General features: G+C 28.9%; 5 protein-coding genes across 5 annotated transcripts; 3 read left to right on the top strand and 2 right to left on the bottom strand.

Annotated features, from left to right (window-relative positions):
- Positions 1–1614: 1614 nt before the first annotated feature.
- PmUG01_09041500 (nucleic acid binding protein, putative) lies at positions 1615–2436 on the top strand (the record flags this gene model as incomplete). Its single annotated transcript, XM_029005115.1, has 1 exon — positions 1615–2436. The coding sequence occupies one exon, from the start codon at positions 1615–1617 to the stop codon at positions 2434–2436; it is 822 nt and encodes a 273-aa protein (XP_028861737.1).
- A 1233-nt stretch (positions 2437–3669) lies between these two features.
- PmUG01_09041600 (conserved Plasmodium protein, unknown function) lies at positions 3670–7878 on the bottom strand (the record flags this gene model as incomplete). Its single annotated transcript, XM_029005116.1, has 1 exon — positions 3670–7878. One exon carries the CDS (start codon positions 7876–7878, stop codon positions 3670–3672), a length of 4209 nt encoding a protein of 1402 aa, XP_028861738.1.
- A 2670-nt stretch (positions 7879–10548) lies between these two features.
- PmUG01_09041700 (amino acid transporter, putative) lies at positions 10549–14907 on the top strand (the record flags this gene model as incomplete). Its single annotated transcript, XM_029005117.1, has 1 exon — positions 10549–14907. One exon carries the CDS (start codon positions 10549–10551, stop codon positions 14905–14907), a length of 4359 nt encoding a protein of 1452 aa, XP_028861739.1.
- A 750-nt stretch (positions 14908–15657) lies between these two features.
- PmUG01_09041800 (pre-mRNA-splicing factor 38A, putative) lies at positions 15658–17499 on the bottom strand (the record flags this gene model as incomplete). Its single annotated transcript, XM_029005118.1, has 2 exons — positions 15658–17102; positions 17370–17499. The coding sequence occupies 2 exons, from the start codon at positions 17497–17499 to the stop codon at positions 15658–15660; spliced, it is 1575 nt and encodes a 524-aa protein (XP_028861740.1).
- A 1024-nt stretch (positions 17500–18523) lies between these two features.
- PmUG01_09041900 (mitochondrial ribosomal protein L2 precursor, putative) lies at positions 18524–19534 on the top strand (the record flags this gene model as incomplete). Its single annotated transcript, XM_029005119.1, has 1 exon — positions 18524–19534. One exon carries the CDS (start codon positions 18524–18526, stop codon positions 19532–19534), a length of 1011 nt encoding a protein of 336 aa, XP_028861741.1.
- Positions 19535–19874: the final 340 nt, after the last annotated feature.

Raw genomic sequence — 19874 nt, forward strand, 5'->3', positions numbered from 1 at the left:
AACGCATATTAACATATTCATAAATTATGACAAATAAGGGAAAAAAGAAAAAACGGTATGAAGGTGATAAAAAGGAAAAACAAAGAATTCTCCGTTGATACAAATTCTGAGGCAATTAATTTTTTGTGTAAATTTTCATATCCCTTGAAAATGTGTACATATATTTTATTTAATTACCATATTTTATATTTTCCCTTTTTCATTTTAATTAAAATTGAAGCTATAATATAATGATTATATGTGAAAAGAGAGGAGTAAAAATAGCTAGTCTTAGTGTCTTTTTTTCTTTTTGTTTTTCTTTTTGTTTTTCTTTTTGTTTTTGTTTTTCTTTTTTTTTTTTTTTTCATCCTTTTGGGTAAAATTAAAAAATATTCAGTATATATTTTTACACAGTGTAGAAATAGAGATGATATGCTAAAATTCTAAGCTTTATGAATGCAATAGAACTACAGAGTTACCATATGTATTATAAAACAATTCCTTTTCTTTTTTCTTCTTTTTCTGAAATGTTGAAATATATTCTTAATTTGAATTTTATCATATACAAAAATAATTTTAACTTATCCATAGTGTATTTTGCATTTTAGGAAATTACAAAAATATGAATAAAATTTTGCTTGGCCATTTTTTTTTTTTTTTTTTTTTTTTAATTTCTCCTTTTCAAAAACACTGTAGATATATAAACCGCGCTAAATAGAAAAAATAACTGCGTTCTTAATAGGACGAAAAAAAAAAAAAATAAATAAAAAAATGAGATAAAATAAAATAAAAAGGCCATAAATAGCATATTATATAAATTAAAAAAATTAAAATGCTTTATTCTTTGTTATGTTGAAAAGGCATCAAAATTTACGTTACAGTCTTTTAAATCAATTTAAACTGCTGAAGAGGCAATAACATATTTAAGCAGTTATAAGTGCAAACGCAAAACATGTGCATATATACGTACGTATATATACATATGTATTGTATATATGTATATGTATGTATATGAATGTATGTATATGAATGTATGTATATATGTATACATGTGTTTATGTATATATATGTATGTACATGTATATGTAGCAATCACAAGGTTAGCGCAAAAATGATTTACAGCAGCTAGTTGAAGGGTACATATTAAAAATTATCCAGGTTCTGTAAAGTACATATATTTTAAGGCTATTTAAACAAAGCCGCAGATACACGCAAGTGAGCACGAATAAAATAAGCTCAAAGGGCATATATATATATATATATATAATGTACATATGTACATATGTACATGCGTAATATATTTATCTATATGCATATACCCATACATACATGTACGATTTTAAAGCATAACGCAACAGAGTAATTATGCTCAACTTTCTGTTAATCACGAACGATTTTAAAATATCGAAGCATTAAGGAAAAATAGTAAAGGGCAGAAACACCTATACTTGTTAGCAGATAAATAAATGTAGAAACGTACAAATATAAATGTGTACATAGATACATACACAAATAGATACACACACAAGTATATACACACGTCCGTACAGAAACCCACGTACTTACACGCTTGTTCCATTTTCAACTCATCTCACTTACGTTCGTAAAAAAAAAAAAAAAAAAAAAGGTATCAAGATGGACATGAATTTTGGCTTCGGAAATGACGCATTTTTTGAACAAGGGAACAGATCAACGGATAAAGAAGATACAGAAAAAATAAAGAAAAATGAATCAAGTGAAATAATAAAGAAAAATAATGAAATAGATGAAGAAAAGGAATTGCCAAAAGAATTGTGTGTACCTGTTACTATAAAATTATTATTAAATAAAATGGCAAACAATGAAGAATTTAAAATACATGATTTTCAAATTAGTGGAATAATTGTATTTGGAAAAGTTTGTAAAATTAAGGAACTAGCTAGTGCAACCATTTTTGAAATTTGTGATTACACAGGAAATATTGAAGCAAAATATAATAAAGATGCAAAAAATGAAAAAGTAAAAAATCATATAGAAAGCATAAAAGTCAATGATCATATTAAAGTAGTTGGAGTAGTATACTCTCCAGAAAGTAAAACCGAACTAGTACAAATAAGTATATCATATATTAATAAAGTTGATGATTGGGTATCCTATTTTTCTTATTTCACCTCAGATGTAATATACTGTTATTTAAAATTATTAAAACTAAAAAATATATATGCATCTAATGGAACAATTAATGAAGAGAAACCATGGTCTCATATAACATTAGATTCATATTACAATCATATGGATGATATTGACACAGATATTATAAAATATTTACACACAACTGCAGAAAAATATGCAAATCAGCAAGATATTTTTAATAATCTTCAAAAATACCATTCAGAAATGAATATAAAGAAATCGTTAACAAAACTTATCGAACAGTACGATTTGGCTCAGTATGAAGATATCATAAGCATACCTTAAAGAAGATATACAGAGAGGCAGAAATTAGAGATTGAAATTGTTGCCGTGGTGAGAGTTCAGATGCATAGGTAGAGGAAGGTGGACAGATAAATAGCTACCTCCCCAATGAAAAGGTAGTTACAGTGATTTGCATATACTCAATAAATGAAGCATAAATGCGATGAAACCAATAGGAAGCGAGTGATATGCGTGCGCTTATGTTTTAATATACATTCATGCATACATACACCATGCGTACATGTGTGCATGTGTAAGCATAAAAATAAGCGGTACACATTGATGCTCATATGTGTTTAAAAAAAAAAAAAAAAATGTACTCACTAAAAGAAACAAAGAAACGTAAAATTAAAATGCAATATGTGCTTGTGCGTACATGGGCAATTTCATATACGTCCATGAGGATGGAGAAAAAACGTAATTGGTCTTAGCAGTGAAACCAAACATTTATATATATGGCACTTTCTTTTTTTTTTTTTTTTTTTTTTATGAAAAATTAATATGAATATGAAAAACTATTTACCTATTAATTTGGAATAATATTTTAAAATAAATTATGTAACATTATTTCATTTTCCACCGCGCCCTTTTTTTTTTAAGTATCATTACACCCCTATTTAGGTTAAACGTTACGACTTACTGCTTTTGCATTTGAATTTTCAAAGGCAAATTATTTTACTGCACTTTTATTTCATCTTTTTTCTTTCTTGCTATTTCTGCTGCTACTGATAGTGGTATTACTACTACTATTCCTTTTATTATTATTATTATTTTTTTTTTTTTTTTTTTTTTTTTTTCATTTTTCTTCCTTTTTTTATAAATATTAAATGACCTTTTTTGGACAAGTTCTCGCACATGAGTTGTTCCTCAACAAAATGAAATTAAAAAAAATTGTACAAACAAACATATGAGATAAGCAAATGAGTTAAGAAATAAATTAAAAAAGAGGCGAACAAATAAGTTGATAAAATGGCAAACAAAGGCGTTAAACGCATGAGTTAAATGCGCATATATTATTATAGGAGAGCTGATTAGTTGTCCACAACGAGAGTAATAAACGGAAGCAGCGATCAGTATAGCGCACATACGTAATATATATATATATATATATGTTTTTACAATGTGCGTGCATGTGGGATAATTTCCAATTATATGCCTTAAATTTTGCGCTTGTTTTAGTGCCAATTTTTGTACTCCTCTCCAGATTCAAATATGCGGGATGATGGAAACCTATTTTTATTTAATTTTTTTTTTTTTATCTAATAATACTGTTTGATAGAAAAAATAACCTACGCCTATAAAAACAATGATTATACTAATAAGAAAATAAAAAGAGAAATATTTATCAGTATCCGATATAAAGGGAAATTTAAAAAAGTAGAGAACTACTAAAGTAATAGGAGTGGATGATTTTAATATTAAAAAACATTCAGCTGATGAATAATTACTATAAAAGGAGGAAACGCTTAAATTAAATAAAGCATTTACAAGTATATACAAAAAGTAAACAACAAAAGAATATCTACAATTTTCATTATTTTCCATTGTATATCCTGAAAAACACTTAAGACTATCCGTGATATATAAATAATAAGACACTTCTTTATTTTTATTAAATAATAATTGAAAGTAAATAATGAATGGTAGTAAAAGAATTTGAATAAGTGAAACATTGAATGATAGCAAAAGGACACTCATTTTGTCTTCTCCCTTTTTATATTCTTTTTTTCTACTCAAATTATTTTTATAAGAGCAGTCCTTTTCTACTGCTATTTGTACTACTTCTTTTTTTGTGCCTTTGCTTATCATTGGGGATACATTTCTAAAATGAATTGTCCTATCGTTATCATTATCACCTTCATCAGTGTCTTTAAGAAATCTCTTAGTATTACTTTCTTTTTCTATATTACTCTTTAAACCTGATGAATTGGAATTGGAATTGTTGGCATAATTGCACGTATCTTCCTCTTTATTTATAAAAGAATTATCTTTATTTGTATCAAGATTAGCGTATTCTTTTTTACGGTTTATGCAAACGTTTTCTATATTCATTATACACTTATTATTTTGCATAATTTCGTTATGTTCCTTGCAAACCATATAGTTGTCTTTCTTTTTCTTTTTTTCAATTATTCCTTTCGCTTCATTTCTATCCAATGAAGATGCATATTTTACGTCTTCTATTTGGCACAACTTATTTTTCGATTTTCTTAACTCGAACCCAGCACAAGAATTGGTTTCTGGTGTGCTTTTTCTGCCCTTTTTGAAAAAGATTAGCAAGGCGTTTCGACTGCGACTGCTTCTTTTGTCTTCTTCTATTCTGTTGTTTACTTCGCGTTCTATTTCGTCTTCTTTGTCTTTATCTTTTTTTTTTTCTTCTATTTTTTCCTCCTTTTCATCATTTTTTTTTACTTTCCCTTCTTTTTTCCTCTTTGTCCCCTTTTCTTCTCTCTCCCTGATGTATTCGGAAAAAAATATTTCCCTGACTATACCTCCAAATGATGTTAAGAAAATTGAAAATATGCAAAAGAGAACTGAAGCGAATAAACTGAATGGCGCTGCACATAATGGCGAATTACAGGAGTAAAAGGAATTATCAAGAAGATTGCTGTCCCAATTATTTTGATTAAGATTTATATAAAAATTTAAATTGATAAAATAACTAACTAACACTTGCTTAGTTACATTTGTTATGGTCCATTTGTATACGAATGGGAAATAAAAAAAAAAGAAACCTATCAACACAATTACAACTGATATAGCATGATGTATATTATATTTCCTTTTTAAAATTAAAAAAGATAAAATAATGGAAAAAATAAAATTTAGCTGATTAAGTAATAGTAATATAGTTAATGGAATTGCTAGCTGGGATACAAAATACAGAGTATTGGATATTATATCTAATAGAGCCAGTAACACAACATACTTAAAGGCCCCTAAACATTTCCATTTATTTTGTATAGCCAAAATGATTTTGTACCTTTTCGCTTTTTTATCAGAAATAATGTCCTCACCTTTTTCATGATATTTATAATTTTCTAAAATGCCCTTTATGGTTTGTTCGTTAAAATATCGCATATCTTCTTCATCTGATATGTCTTTCTTCAAACTAATGCTATATGAGTTACTAATTTTACTTGCATTTTTATTTTTCTTATTTTTACAATAATGTGGACTATGTTCTTTTACATTTTTATTTTTCTCAATATTACAATAATGTGGACTATGTTCTTTTGCATTTTTATTTTTCTCAATATTACAATAATGTGGACTATGTTCTTTTGTATTTTTATTTTTCTCAATATTACAATAATGTGGACTATGTTCTTTTGCATTTTTATTTTTCTCAATATTACAATAATGTGGACTATTTTCTTCTGCATTTTCCCTTAAATACATTTTTTTCCCATTTCCCTTATTTTGAGGACACGCACATGGGATGCTTGGATATGAATTTCTTTTCTCCACTATGAGCTTTTCATATTTCCTTTGATGTTTACTTCCACTCCCATGCTGACTCAAACAGGGGTTCTTATCATAATTTACTATTCTGCACTTATTTTCATCATCACTCCATGCACTGTTATGATACCGTCGCTCCTGTTCATTACCCTCGTTCACCAATAAAGGTTCATATATTCTTTTTTTGTGAATATAGAAAAATTTCAAAAAATTTTTTTTTCCCTTTATTACTTCTCTATCATTTGAGTCAGCTAAATAGTTGTCCTCTTTCTCTTTTTTTTTATCACTCCTATTCTTTATTTGATTACTTTTACATTCACTTTCTTTTTTTTTCTTTTTTTTTAAAAAGAAATTATTTATGCACGGGTATATATAAGACCAATGTCTTTTCTTTATGCTTCCAAATTTAAAATAAACAATACACAAGATTAAATAAATTGTTACATACGCAATGGCATTGTAGGAAGCAGTTAGACTATCAAAATTTTTCAAAACCCTATTTCGCATTCTCCCGCATATATTATTACTTACTCCTAGAATAACAACTAAACAACCATTACAAAAAATTAAAAAAAAAAATTTTATTTTATTTTCAGTGGATGAATCTTTCGGAAAACACTTTTTTTCTTCTTTCTGTGAAATATTTCTTACCTTATTACTCTCCTCCTCGAAGTACTCATAATTTATACTTATCTCATCCTGACTGTTTAGTTCTACGTAATGTTGTTCTGTTCGTCCATTACCTAGGCAGTTATGTTCCTCAAAATTATTCATAATGGCTTTTTTGCATTTTCTTTTCGAATGCTTACCCCCACTTGCGTTGTATTTGTCGATAACGCATCGATTTTTGCTTGCGCTAAGTTTTTCAGTATTCCTATGATAATCTCCTAAAATGTAATCTTCATTTTGCGTACAGGAAAAATTGCAATCATTAATAATTTCTTTTTTGTTACCCTTTTGGTTATCTTCCTTCTTTTTTTGCTTCTTTTCTTCTTTTTTTTCAAAGTATTCTTCGTTAATAATTTTATCCGCAGCTTTAATTTTTTCTCTTTTTATTTTTTTCAAAAAATTAATGAATGAAACACTTTTGTAATCCGTAAATTTTAAAATACAATTATTCCTATTAATATTATCTGCTTTAATTTTTTTATTCTGAGCATGCAATCTATTCTTTTTTTTATAATATGCAATTTCCTTTTTTCGTTGTTCCACTTTTAGTTCGCTGTATGCAGTATTTTTTTCCGCAAAGGGGATATTTTTTTCCTCGCACTGAATTTTATTTGCGTCCCACTTTACAAAATTTCCCTTGTACACTCCTCCTGCTTTTATTTTCTCCTGGCACCTTTTTGCTTTTTCAAATTGTATATTTTCAGCATTAGATTTTTTTATATTTGCATCATTTAGTATATTTATATTTATATTTATATTTTCATCAATCAGTATAGTTTTTATATTTCTATTTTCATCAGTCAGTATAGTTTTTATATTTCTATTTTCATCATTTAGTTTATTTTTATTTTTATTTTCATAAGTTAGTAAATTTATATTTTCATTTTCATTAGTTAGTACATTTTCATTTTCATTAGTTAGTATATTTTCATTTTCATTAGTTAGTACATTTTCATTTTCATTAGTTAGTATATTTTCATTTTCATTAGTTAGTATATTTTCATTTTCATTAGTTAGTATATTTTCATTTTCATTAGTTAGTATATTTTCATTTTCATTAGTTAGTATATTTTCATTTTCATTAGTTAGTATATTTTCATTTTCATTAGTTAGTATATTTTCATTTTCATTAGTTAGTATATTTTCATTTGCATTTTTAATTTTTTCTGTTTTACGTTTTTCCTGCACTATGCAATTATTTTTTGCCCCATTAGGTAAAAAAAATTTGTTAACACTTTCGGGATGTTCATTTTGTTTATGGGAGTTATTCTTTTCCTTTTTTCCACAATTCACTTCTATATTTGTATTCATTTTAAAGAAAATTTTTTTTTTTTTTTGTAAGCGTTATTTGACATTTTATTTGAAATTTTTATTGAATTGTTTTACTTAATTTCAGTATTTCTGTCACTCCAATTTTTAGTGCTCCACATCGTTTTTGAAAAATCCACTTTTTCTTTCTTTTTAACTTACGTTTCAAAGAAAAAAAAATGGTGTTTGTGTTGAAGGGGTTATAAACATGTGAAAAGGCTTTAAACATATATATGCATGTATATATGTATGTGTACATATGCGCAACGTTGAACGGGTCCCCATTACAGGTGTTTCATAAAAGGTAGAACAACTTAACTTAGTATGAAGCGCTAAACAAGCCGCTAAATGGTTAATGGCCACTGCAAAAATGTACATATATGCCCATACGCGTATATATACATACATACACACGCGCATACATACATGCATACATACGTGCATACCTACATGCGTATATACACGTGCAAACGTATCAAGGGGAAGCTAGCCAATTGTCCTGCCTGGAAGGATATACTAACAAAGCGCAATGCATAAAGGAAAAAAAACATGGCAAGTCAAATTTTCTTTTTTTTATTTCTTAACTTTTTGAACAAATTAAAAAATAAATTAAAGAGTTAGAGGCATGAAACATATCTACAATGACTATTTAAAAAATTGTTATGTTGCAAAATATAGCAGCGAGTTATGTACGTAATACATATTATATATATATATATATATATATATATATATATATTAACTGTACATTTATATGAGGTGAAAAAATAAAAGATGATACCATTTTTATAACCTCCATTTCGTTAAATTCAATCACATATGAATAAAATATAATGAAATAAGAAATTATTTATTTTTTTTATAAATACCTTTTTACGTAAATTTTATGCGTATTAACCATATACGCATTACGCTGCTAGACAAGAAATTGAAATTTTTTTTTTTTTTTTACAATTTAATTTGTCTGTGTAGAAACATTAAAGGGGTGTGGCTGTCCTTAGCTCATAAGTATGTATATATTTCTTTTCTTTTCTTTTTCCCTCCCTTTGTTCATAAAATATTTCACAACTAATTGAATGAGTCAGTTTCTTCCTTTTTTTAAAATAAAAAAAATACATACCTTAATTAGCTTCATAATTGTTGAACGTATAAAAGGAGGAAAGAAGTAAATACTTCATTTCCCCCCCCCCATATATTTAAAAGAAAAAAGAAAAAAAAAAAAGGGATGACTGTTATACAGTTATAATGAAAAAAAGAAAAAGCAAAACTGCAGAATTAGCAGCAAATTACAATGAACACATAAATGATATAAAAAAAAAAAATTATTGCGAGGGACCCATTTAAACAAAATTACTTGTGAACATCCCCCAGTGGTAGACCCGCATGGGGGCAGGGGTATTCTTCAGTACCGTTCCGTACAACGTGAACATAAGCATATATATACATTTACGAATATGCTTATATATATATACGAATATATAAATGAATACACACATGTATGCCTGCTTTGCAGTTGTGCTTCCTCTGAACAACAGGGAGAACAAATTTGTTCTCATTTTTCCAACACACGATTTAAGTAGTAGTACTATTCTTCGAAATGCAAAATTAAAGGAATATTTTTTTTCATATTGTTGTAAATTTTAATGTTTATTATAATAAAAAAAAAAAGAAAGAAAAAAAAAAAAAAGGTCCTTTTAAATGATACTTAAATGAAATGTAGCTTTGCTTTATTCTTCCTGCCAAAATGTGCGTCAGTACACATATATATGTACGTATGTATAAATATATATTAATATACGTATATTTATAAGTCTAATGCACACAAAAACCTCAGTACCTTTAATTTTTTTAAAGCGATTATTCCTTATAGGCTGCATAAGGGAATATGGCTTACCATTTATGTAATCCATTTTTCTTTTCTTTTTTTTCCCTCATTTTACAACTATAATTTATGTACAGTTAGGCTAAAAAAAAGTGCAGTCAAAAAATAAAAAAAAAATGTTGAATAGAGGTATTAAAGATCATTTAAAGAAATTACAAAAATGTTGTAAAAATGTAAAAATATCTTAAAAGCATTTCCAAATTGTTTGTAAAAATGTAAGAATATAGTAAAAGCATTTCCATTGTGTTTGTAAAAATATCATAAAGAACTTTTAAGTAGACAATATAAAAATCTGCACCATAAAAAAAAAAAAAAAAAAAAAAAATTTTTTAAATATGTAAGATCTTATATTTGAAAAGGAAAAAAAAGTCATAAAAAGTTAGAATTTAAAAAACAAAAAATTGGTTGTATATACAATATTTTAAAAAAGACAGAACATTTTTTAAAAATGCTTATCTGTTTGATCTTCAATAGAAAAAAAAAAAAAATATATATATATAACCAGATAAATGACCTAGTGAATAACTAAACGAATGACTGAATAAACGATTTTAACTCTCATCAATAGGGATCGAAGAGCTATTTTTTGTACACACAAATTTAAATGTTTGCTATAAGGTACCCCTTCATTCAAGAAAGGAGAAAGAAGAATAGTAAAACTTGGATGAACAAATTCTTGAAAATAAAGCGGCGGGGGTAGAGCGCACAAATATATATATATATATATATATGTGCGTATATACACATATGTATGCTTATACACACACCCATATCCACGCTCGCTTGTAACAATGCTTGATAAGGAATCCCAAGAGTATGAAAATGCGCAAAGTGAGCTAAGTGCTCAGAGTGTCCAAATTGCCCTAAGTAAATATAGCAACACCGAGAGCGAAAAAAAGAAAAGGATGCAAAAATTAAAAGATGCATTTGTAAAATGCCCTAACGATTTAAAAACGTACTTATACAATATTTGTGTTAATTTTTCGTACAGTGATATTTATCAAGAATATATTAGCAGACTGAGCTTAAATACATACAACAACTGTGACTACGATCAAATAAGAAGTAGTTCTTATATATCTAAAAAAGATTTTCTAAAATATTACAATTTCCAATTTTATGATAATAAGTTTGAATTAGAATCTGACGAATATTATGAGGACACACTTTTTGAAGACTCAGATAATTTTAGTGATATGGAGGAGGTGGGAAGGTATGTACTAGCACGATGTATGGTAAATACATACAATGGTCAGACAAGTAAAATGAAAAATTTACTACTATCAAAACCTCAGTATGAAGTTGCTCCTTCATATCGAAAGAAGAGAGGTAAGGAATGGGCAATCCAGAAACCTCATGTTGATGGAAAAATTGAAAGAAAAAAAAATAATAATAAATGTAGAGGAATGGGAGTAGAAATAGGACAAGGAGAGAGAAAAGAAGAAGGAAAAAGTGCGAAGAATACTAATTCAAAATCGTATACGTCCCAACTGCTAAATCTAATTAGCCAGCGGAATTCCCACAGGAGTAATGCCCAGAGTAGCAGTAATTGCAGCAATGCAAGCAGCGACAGTGGTTTCAGTGGCAGCTCTGAGGAAGTCTTGAGAGCACACATGAGAAGAGAACAAAATTGCTGGAACAAAATGATAACAAGGAAGTGTTTTTCAGTTGTTACCCATGTAAAAGACCCAAGGGAGTATTCTTTTATGCCCTTTAATTTTTACTCTTTTAATAATTACGATATTAATAGGAAGAAAATAAAGAATTCATGTAATAACAATTACTTTTATATGCTAGATAATTTGGAGGAAGCTCAAAAGGATCAGTGTGTTGAAAAGTATTACAAGTACATGAACAAAATAGTAGATAAGGAATATTTCAAAATAAGCAAAAGTGGAGAGGAGAAGAAAATAAAAAAAAAAAAAAAAAAAAAAAAAAAAGTAGAGCAGCAGCAACAACAACAACGAAAACAACGACATGTACGTGTACATGCTCATGGAATGATCAGACATGGGTACAAAAATAAATACGAAACGGAGAATAGCTCAATGTTTAAAAGCGATAAAAGGTTGGTGTGGAATGAGGAAAATATGAATACAGATAAAAAGGACGAATGTGTAGTCCCATTGGAAGATTTACACACAACTGAGTGGGGAAAAACGCCAAATAAAGCAAATGAAAAAGATGCGGTAAACGCATATTTCGAACAGCAGATGAAGGGGACAAATGTAGACAAATCAAAGAGCTGTAGTCTCTATAGCAACAAGAGCATAAAAAGATTATGTTCTGAAGAAATAGAAATATTTTTTAAAAAAGCTTTAAAAAATGAAATTATAAATTTTAATCAGAAAAGGATTGACAATAGAGATAGATGGAATTCGTTATATCAATTTATATGCTCTTGTTTAGGTGCCTCTTTAGCTACTCAGTGTTACTTAGATCTACCTGAGTTAACATCAGGATTAGATTACATACTGCTTTTACTGCTAGTCCTATTTTGCTATATTTTTATAGGTTTACCATTAGTACAAATCGAATATGCATTAGGACAAGTATCACAAAGTTGTATAGTAAACAGCTTGAGCTTTTTGAAAAAAAAATATAGGGGAATAGCAATAATTTCTTTAATAGTATCCTTTCATGTATTAACGAAAAACATTAACACCAGCATAGACACGGCAATAATTATTGCAGGTTCGCTCAAGAAACCCTTGTCATGGAATATGAGAGATTGTGAGGGAATCTTGCACAGAATGAACTGCATTAAGAATGACAAGTGCAAATGGGTGGGGGTACCCGCCGACAAGGGCTCTGGAATGGGTGATAATTACAGTAGTACACATAGCAGTAGTTATAGTAGCCAACATAGCTATAGCAACTACAGTGGAAACAATGACAAGCATGTTTTTTTGCAGAACTTCGAGGGTAAAACTTCCATTAGTGGTAAGCAGTGTGTATCAGCTGGGATTTCAGAAGGGGTGAGTTATTTGTCGGAAAAAATAAAATTTGTGTGGAAATTTTGCTCCCTATGTGTAATCATTTTAATTTTATATTTTTTATTAATAATAGAAGGAATGTCACTGCATCAGGGTTTACGGTATTGTTTTTTTCTCTTTTTCACTATTTCTTTTTTTCAAATGTTTCTACTGTATTCTGAAGTACAGCAAAAGCGGGTACAGTTAGCAATAGAGGGAAATAATATGATAAATGCCAAGTTTTATAACACCATATTTTTTAGTGAAGATAATTTTCTTTACTTAAATTTTCCACTCATAGCCCAAATATTTAGCATCGTACTACTCTCTCTTAATTGTTCTACTGGAATAAATTATATGTTTTCTTCATATACAAATATAGGAACAAATATTTTAATTTCTGCTTGGTATGTTATATTTGGTTCATGTATAAGCACAATAATACATTTCGCTTATTACTATTTATGTTTAGACCTTAGTACCAATTTTGCATCAGTTAACGAAAACAAAGTTATGGTAAACCATTTGCTTAATGACGTTTACAGAATAGTATTCCCTATAAGCAGTTCCTCTTCTTCTGTAGATTTTTTAATTTTAAAAAAAAATAAATATTTCCTAATATCCCATAGTATATATATAGTTGCCTTATCAAGAGTAAAATTTTCCAATATAATGAGTTTTGCATATTTTCTTTCTTGTACTTGTGTATTACTTACAACTTGTGCTATACATTTAAAAGGAGTAGTCATGATATTAAAGGAAAGTAATAAATTTAAAAAAGTTAAGAAAAAATTTATTAGTCTATTTATAATTATCGTATATTTCTTCCTAGGAATATATAGTTTATTCCCTTTTGGGTATAATACTATTTCACTACTAAACTACGTAATATTACATTATATTTACTTGTTTGTTATTGTTCTACAAATAGTTGTCATAACATGGTCATATGCATATGAACATACAGGAAAAATAATAAATAAAAAAGGGTTACAGTATTACTGTTTTTTTTTCTTTTTTTTTATTTCACTCTTGGTAAGTATACCTATTTTGCTTTATTTTTATAAACACATCTTTCCAAACTTTTATTTTTTAATGTCTTGTTTATCCTTCTTGTTTATACTAATTGTATGTGTTAATGTATTTGTCCTTCTAAGAATTAAAACTAACACACGGTTGAGAGAAAAGATGTATTTCTTTTATATATATAACATGGACTTGTTAAGGAAAAGGATAAATAATATACTGGTTGGGAAAAGTCGAACCTATGATTTGCATAAAAAAAAATATAAAATTAGCAATTTCTTCCAAGAATTGACAATCCCATGGTGCTATCTATTGAAATATTTTATTCCGTCAATTTTAACTATTTTAGTGTTTTCTAATTTTTTGTATGCCATTCATATTTTAGGCCTTAGCAGGAGTAGCAGCATTCAAAGGAGTTTCCATAATACTCAGATACAGGAGAAGGATCATCCAGAACAGGTCCATATGGTCCCCTTTATCCGTATGCCTAATTTAAGGACGTCGAAAGGCAAAAATCGAGAGAGCCAACATGGAGGCAGCGTAGAGCAATGGGGTGCCTATATCAAAAGTCATTGGGGGGAAAAAAAGAATAATCCCAATTTACATGACCATGGACAGGTAACAAAATTTACACTAATGATTGGTAGTGATGAAGATGTAAAAAAAGGTGTGCATACAACTGTAGAAGACAAAAAAAGCAAATCAGATTATTTCTTCAAATGTTCCATGCAGTTTGTCGTTACTGTGTTGTTATTACTGCTTACGTTTGTTGTTTCTTTAATTTCTTTTTTATATCCTGGGAAAATTAGTATATTCATTTGTCCTCCAACTAATATGTGGAAAATTAGTGATATACATTTAAAAAAACAAAAACCACTAAATTGTTTGTATACAAGACGTATATTTTTCTTTGAAGAAATTTTACCAATTGAAAAAATTATGCCTGTTTATGTATGGCGTCATATAGAGAAGCATATAAACAGGGAGAACTTTATATCCTCCTTACAAAGAGAAAATGAAAATAACGAAACTATTCATGATAAGACTTACACATATTTAAGTAAAAATGAATTTGAGAATTACATTTTCGACTTAATCGCTCGAGGTTCTAATTTGTGTGACTTTACGGATAGACAACGAGGGCCGTAAATCATTTTTTTTATTTATTAAATGGGACATACTACGTATGTATATATATATATATATATATATGTATTTACATATATTTACATGTATTTACATGTATAACCGCATTTTTGAAGATTAAAATGTGAAATGAGTTCGCTTAAACATTTTCACTGACAAATTATGGAAATTACACAAAATAAGGAAGTCCTCAAAAGAAATAGCGTTGTACTTTTTTTTTTTTTTTTTTTTTTTTTTTTTTCGATGAAGCAAATAAAGCGTAATTTGCGGGATGAAATTAAGCTATGTTCTGAGAAAGGGGGGGGGTAAAACAAATGGAACAGTGGAACAGTGGAACAATGGAACAACGACAAAGCATACATGGAACAATATAACCTTCTACAAATAGTAATCCATTTATTTCGTTTTACCTGTCGTAATTTTTCTTCACATTTTGATGATTTTTTTCTTTTGTACAAAACAATAGTGCACATATTAACCTAACTCTTTCCTACAGCCATGAATTACACAGTGTTCGTTCTACAACGCAGTGAAATATTTGATTGATAAGTATTGAACAAAGAAAAAAAAAAATGTCTTCACATTAATATGTATGTCAAATGTTATAAAATGGTATGCAAAAGAAAAAAAAAAGAAACAAAAAAAAAGTACAAAAACGAAGAAAAATGGAAATTAAAGCTAAACAAAGCAAAGATGAACGAAACAAACGAGAAGGACGAAAAAAAAAAATTAATTTTTTCTATTAATCACAACTCATTTGAGTGGCTTCATGCCTAACTCTTTTCTAATTTGGTTCCATTTATCAATTGGTAGTCCGTCCTTTTTATTTTCATCATATGAAGAGCCATCATTTTTCTTATTTTCATTTTTTATATTTTCATTTTTTATATTTTCATTTTTTATATTTTCATTTTTTGTATTTTCATTTTTTGTATTTTCATTTTTTATATTTTCATTTTTTATATTTCTCCTTTTTTTTTTTTTTCTATGTTTTTTCTCTTCATCGATGTCTTCACTCATACGTCGATTCCTCTTCTTCTTACTAACCGCATATAACTCTAAACTGGTGCGCATTTTTTCCCCCTCCGATGAGTATTGTTTTTTTTTGTATTTGTACCATGCATACTTCTTCTGGGACTTTTTCTTATCCTTTCTACTGACACTTCTGCGGCTACTACTACAACTTTTTATGCTTCTATTTCTACGCCTGCCTCCACTACTACCACTGATTATGCTTCTACTTCTTGCCCTACTACTACCACTGCTTATGCTTATACTTCTACTTCTGCCGCTACTATTACCACTGCTTATGCTTATACTTCTACTTCTGCCGCTACTATTACCACTGATTATGCTTCTAGTTCTACTTCTACTTATGCCGCTACTATTACCACTGATTATGCTTCTACTTCTACTTCTACTTATGCCGCTACTATTACCACTGCTTATGCTTCTACTTCTACTTCTTCTTTTGATTCTTCTCCTTTCCCATTCTTGGTCCTTTTTTCCAGACTTCTCCCTCCTTCTGATTCCCCTCTTTTCCTGCCGCCCTTCATTTTCATGGTCATACTTTTTACCTCTTCTTTTTCTTGCTTTATGCCTTTCTACGCTGTCCATACGGCTCTTCCTATACGTGTTACGCAGTTTTAATTTTAAGTTTTCTTCATTACTCCGGGATGTGCAGTCATCTTCATTCCTCTTCATCTTCTTCATTTCCATTTCGTTTCCCTGTTTTCCTCCTTCTCTGTCTGATGGAACATTTAACAATTCTTTGTAGTATTCTAGGTTAATTTTTTCTAATAGATTATTCTCTTCCAAAACTTGTCTTTTGGTTAAGGTAGGAAAATCCACATCAAAAAGATTATTTAATACTAAGCAGTTGTCAACAAATACATCCATATATATTTTTTGAAATGTACCATCATTTGATCTCATTCTTATTTTTCTATAGTCGAATAAAATGGGTTCTAAATTTTTATAAATTTCTAAACTTTTTCCTATGAGTCTTAGATAAAATATACCTAAAGCTCTTAAATAAATAAATTCCTCATTTTTTATATACTCATATATTATATCTTTGTCGGGCTGAATTTGTAGTAACTTTAAAACTAGACATAAAAAGCGAGTTGGTTTTCTGTTACCTCCATACGTCCCTCCAACGTATTTTAAATTTACCGCTTGGTCTATTATAGATTCGGCTAAAAAAAAGGAGAACGCGAAAATAAAAGAAAAAATATATTTATAATTAATACATGTGCAATGTCATTATGTGATAATAAAAACCTGAGCATGCACGGATAAAGAAACTTTCGTGCATCAGAATAGAAGCACATCATCACATAGGCATATATCCTCATAGTCACATGCCCCCATGAAAATGATGAAACATTGCTAAGAAATGTACGGCAAAAAAATTAATAACTAAACGTTAACAAATAAATAAAATGGAGCATTCATAAACGGACATGTCAAAGCGAAGCATTTCTCCTTCCAGTATGGGCTTTCATATATTTTGCTTCTTATGATATTTGAAATTAAGTATTGCGGATTGGATCCAAAAATTTTTATGGCACTCGCATCTGTTCGATTGGCCATCCTTTCATTTCATCTATCGTTACCGGTTAGTCGCCACGTATATGTTTACATATGTAAATATACGTACAAATGTATACGTATTTATAACCAAAGATTTGTAAAAGTAAAACATCAAACTGTTATGCTTCTAGTTGTGGGTTGTTCATATTATCCTCTGTACTTGGGATTAAGAATTCTTTTTTTTCTTTTTTTCTTTTTTTATTTTTTTTTATTATATATATATTTTAAAGCGTCCTGTGTTTCCCGTTGTCATTTGCCCTCTTCATTCGATGGACATTTTGGTTTATAAACATTTTCTCTTCATATTTCTCTTTTTACATGACAAATTTAACTTTATACTAGTACGATGTTTCTGCTTCCTCTTTTACATATTACCCTGTTTTTTCATGTTATGTTTTACCATGTTTTGTTTTGTTTCTATTTTTTTATTCTTGTTTGTTTTTCAATGTAAATTTTATTTTATTTTTTTTTTTTTTTTGGTACATTCCTCACTGTTATACTATTCTTTTGTTTTATAGGAAAGAAAAAAAAAAAAAAAAAAAAAATAAAATAAAATAAAATAATAAATTAAAAAAAAAAAAAATAAAAAAATAAATAACTGTACGAAATACGCTATTTTTCTAAGCACGTGGAATAGTGCCTTTATCTTAAGAAAAAAAAAAAGAAAAACCTATGGCACTACCTTTTTCGAAGTCAACAGTAAATCATATTAGGGAAAATTCAAAAATATCTGCCGTGCATATTTTACAAGCATATCTGTTAAGCGTTTTTGCTATTTTTGAGATGTTGAGAAATTGAATGAGGGAAATGTTTCTCGTTCTCGTTCTCGTTCTCGTTCTCGTTCTTTTTTTTTTTTTTTTTTTTTCTTTTGATCATACGCAGCTTTGGCGTAACCGTATCCCTTTTCTTTGCAGTTCATGGCTGTGCAAGGGATTAAGTGCTATAAATGTGAATATAGTGCAAGCTAGTTTGTCCTTATATATATGTCTATGTATGTGTATATATATTTATGTATGTAAACACAATGAACAACAAAATATCTGGCGTACGAAATGGTCTCCTGCTGCTACTACGTAAGAGACATTTTGCCAGTATTTACTCTCCTAATATTAGAAGAAACGTACCTGAATATATCGACTTCAATACCTTTTTTCCGAAAAAGGAAATCAAGCCAGATATCATATCCGCCTTTACTATTGCAAAACAACAAAGACTAGAAAAACTTTTAGAAAATAATCCTTTAGTATTGTACAGAGGTAGAGTAGTTAAAAATTTATCATGTCCAAAAATAAAATATTCAGGTAGAAATAATGTAGGCAAAATAACTACGCGTCATAGAGGGGGGGGTCATATAAAAAGGTTAAGATTTATTGATTTTAAAAGATCTAGAAAAGATATATATGGAACCGTTTTAAGAATAGAATATGATCCATCGAGAAGTGCACATATTGCTTTAATTCAATATGAAGATGGTGTGTTATCTTACATTTTAGCTCCTCTTTTATTAAGACCAGGAGATAAAATTATTGCTAGTAAACATGCAAATATAAATCCAGGTAATTGTTTACCTTTAAAAAATATTCCAGTTGGTAGTATTATTCATAATATTGAGATTAGACCCGGAGCAGGAGGACAACTAATCAGAGCAGCAGGTACATATGCAACTGTGTTAAGTAAAGATAGCCAGTATGCAACCGTCAAATTGAAATCTACAGAAATAAGAAAATTTCCTTTAGAATGTTGGGCTAGTATTGGGCAAGTGTCTAACTTAGAAAGACATATGAAAATTTTAGGAAAAGCTGGGGTTAACAGATGGTTAGGTAAAAGACCTGTAGTAAGAGGTGTAGCAATGAACCCTTCCAAACATCCACATGGTGGAGGTACCAGTAAAAAACATACCAAAAGACCAAAGTGTTCACTGTGGGGTAAATGTAGAGATGGGTATAAAACCCGAAGCAAGAAAAAGCCGCTCGGATTAATCATTAGGAGAAATTTGTGCGGCCGTTTGCAGAAGAAGTATGGTGTTCCTGTGTAGTAGTGAGTAGTCCACTCGAAGTTCTCCTTTTTTTATTTTCTCTTCCCCCTTTTGCATATCGTTCAGGGAGGGGGAAAAATTCAAATAGTTATAAATTCTAAGCGGGGTTAATGGGGAATATTTTGCCGCTTAAAGAGAAGTGGTTTCGTTAATTATCAAGTGAAGCAAGATGTGATGTGTGTAAATAGTTGGGTGCATGCGCATATGAGGATGTATATATTTGTATATATGTGGATGTGTAAGTACATGTATACATTTATGTATGTGTACGTATAAATGAGTACATAATAAGGCCCTTGCAGTTTTATTTATATGTAAAGGTATTCTAAAACTACCCCAC

The sequence above is a fragment of the Plasmodium malariae genome (assembly GCF_900090045.1).
Source record: "Plasmodium malariae genome assembly, chromosome: 9".
NCBI lineage: Eukaryota > Apicomplexa > Aconoidasida > Haemosporida > Plasmodiidae > Plasmodium > Plasmodium malariae.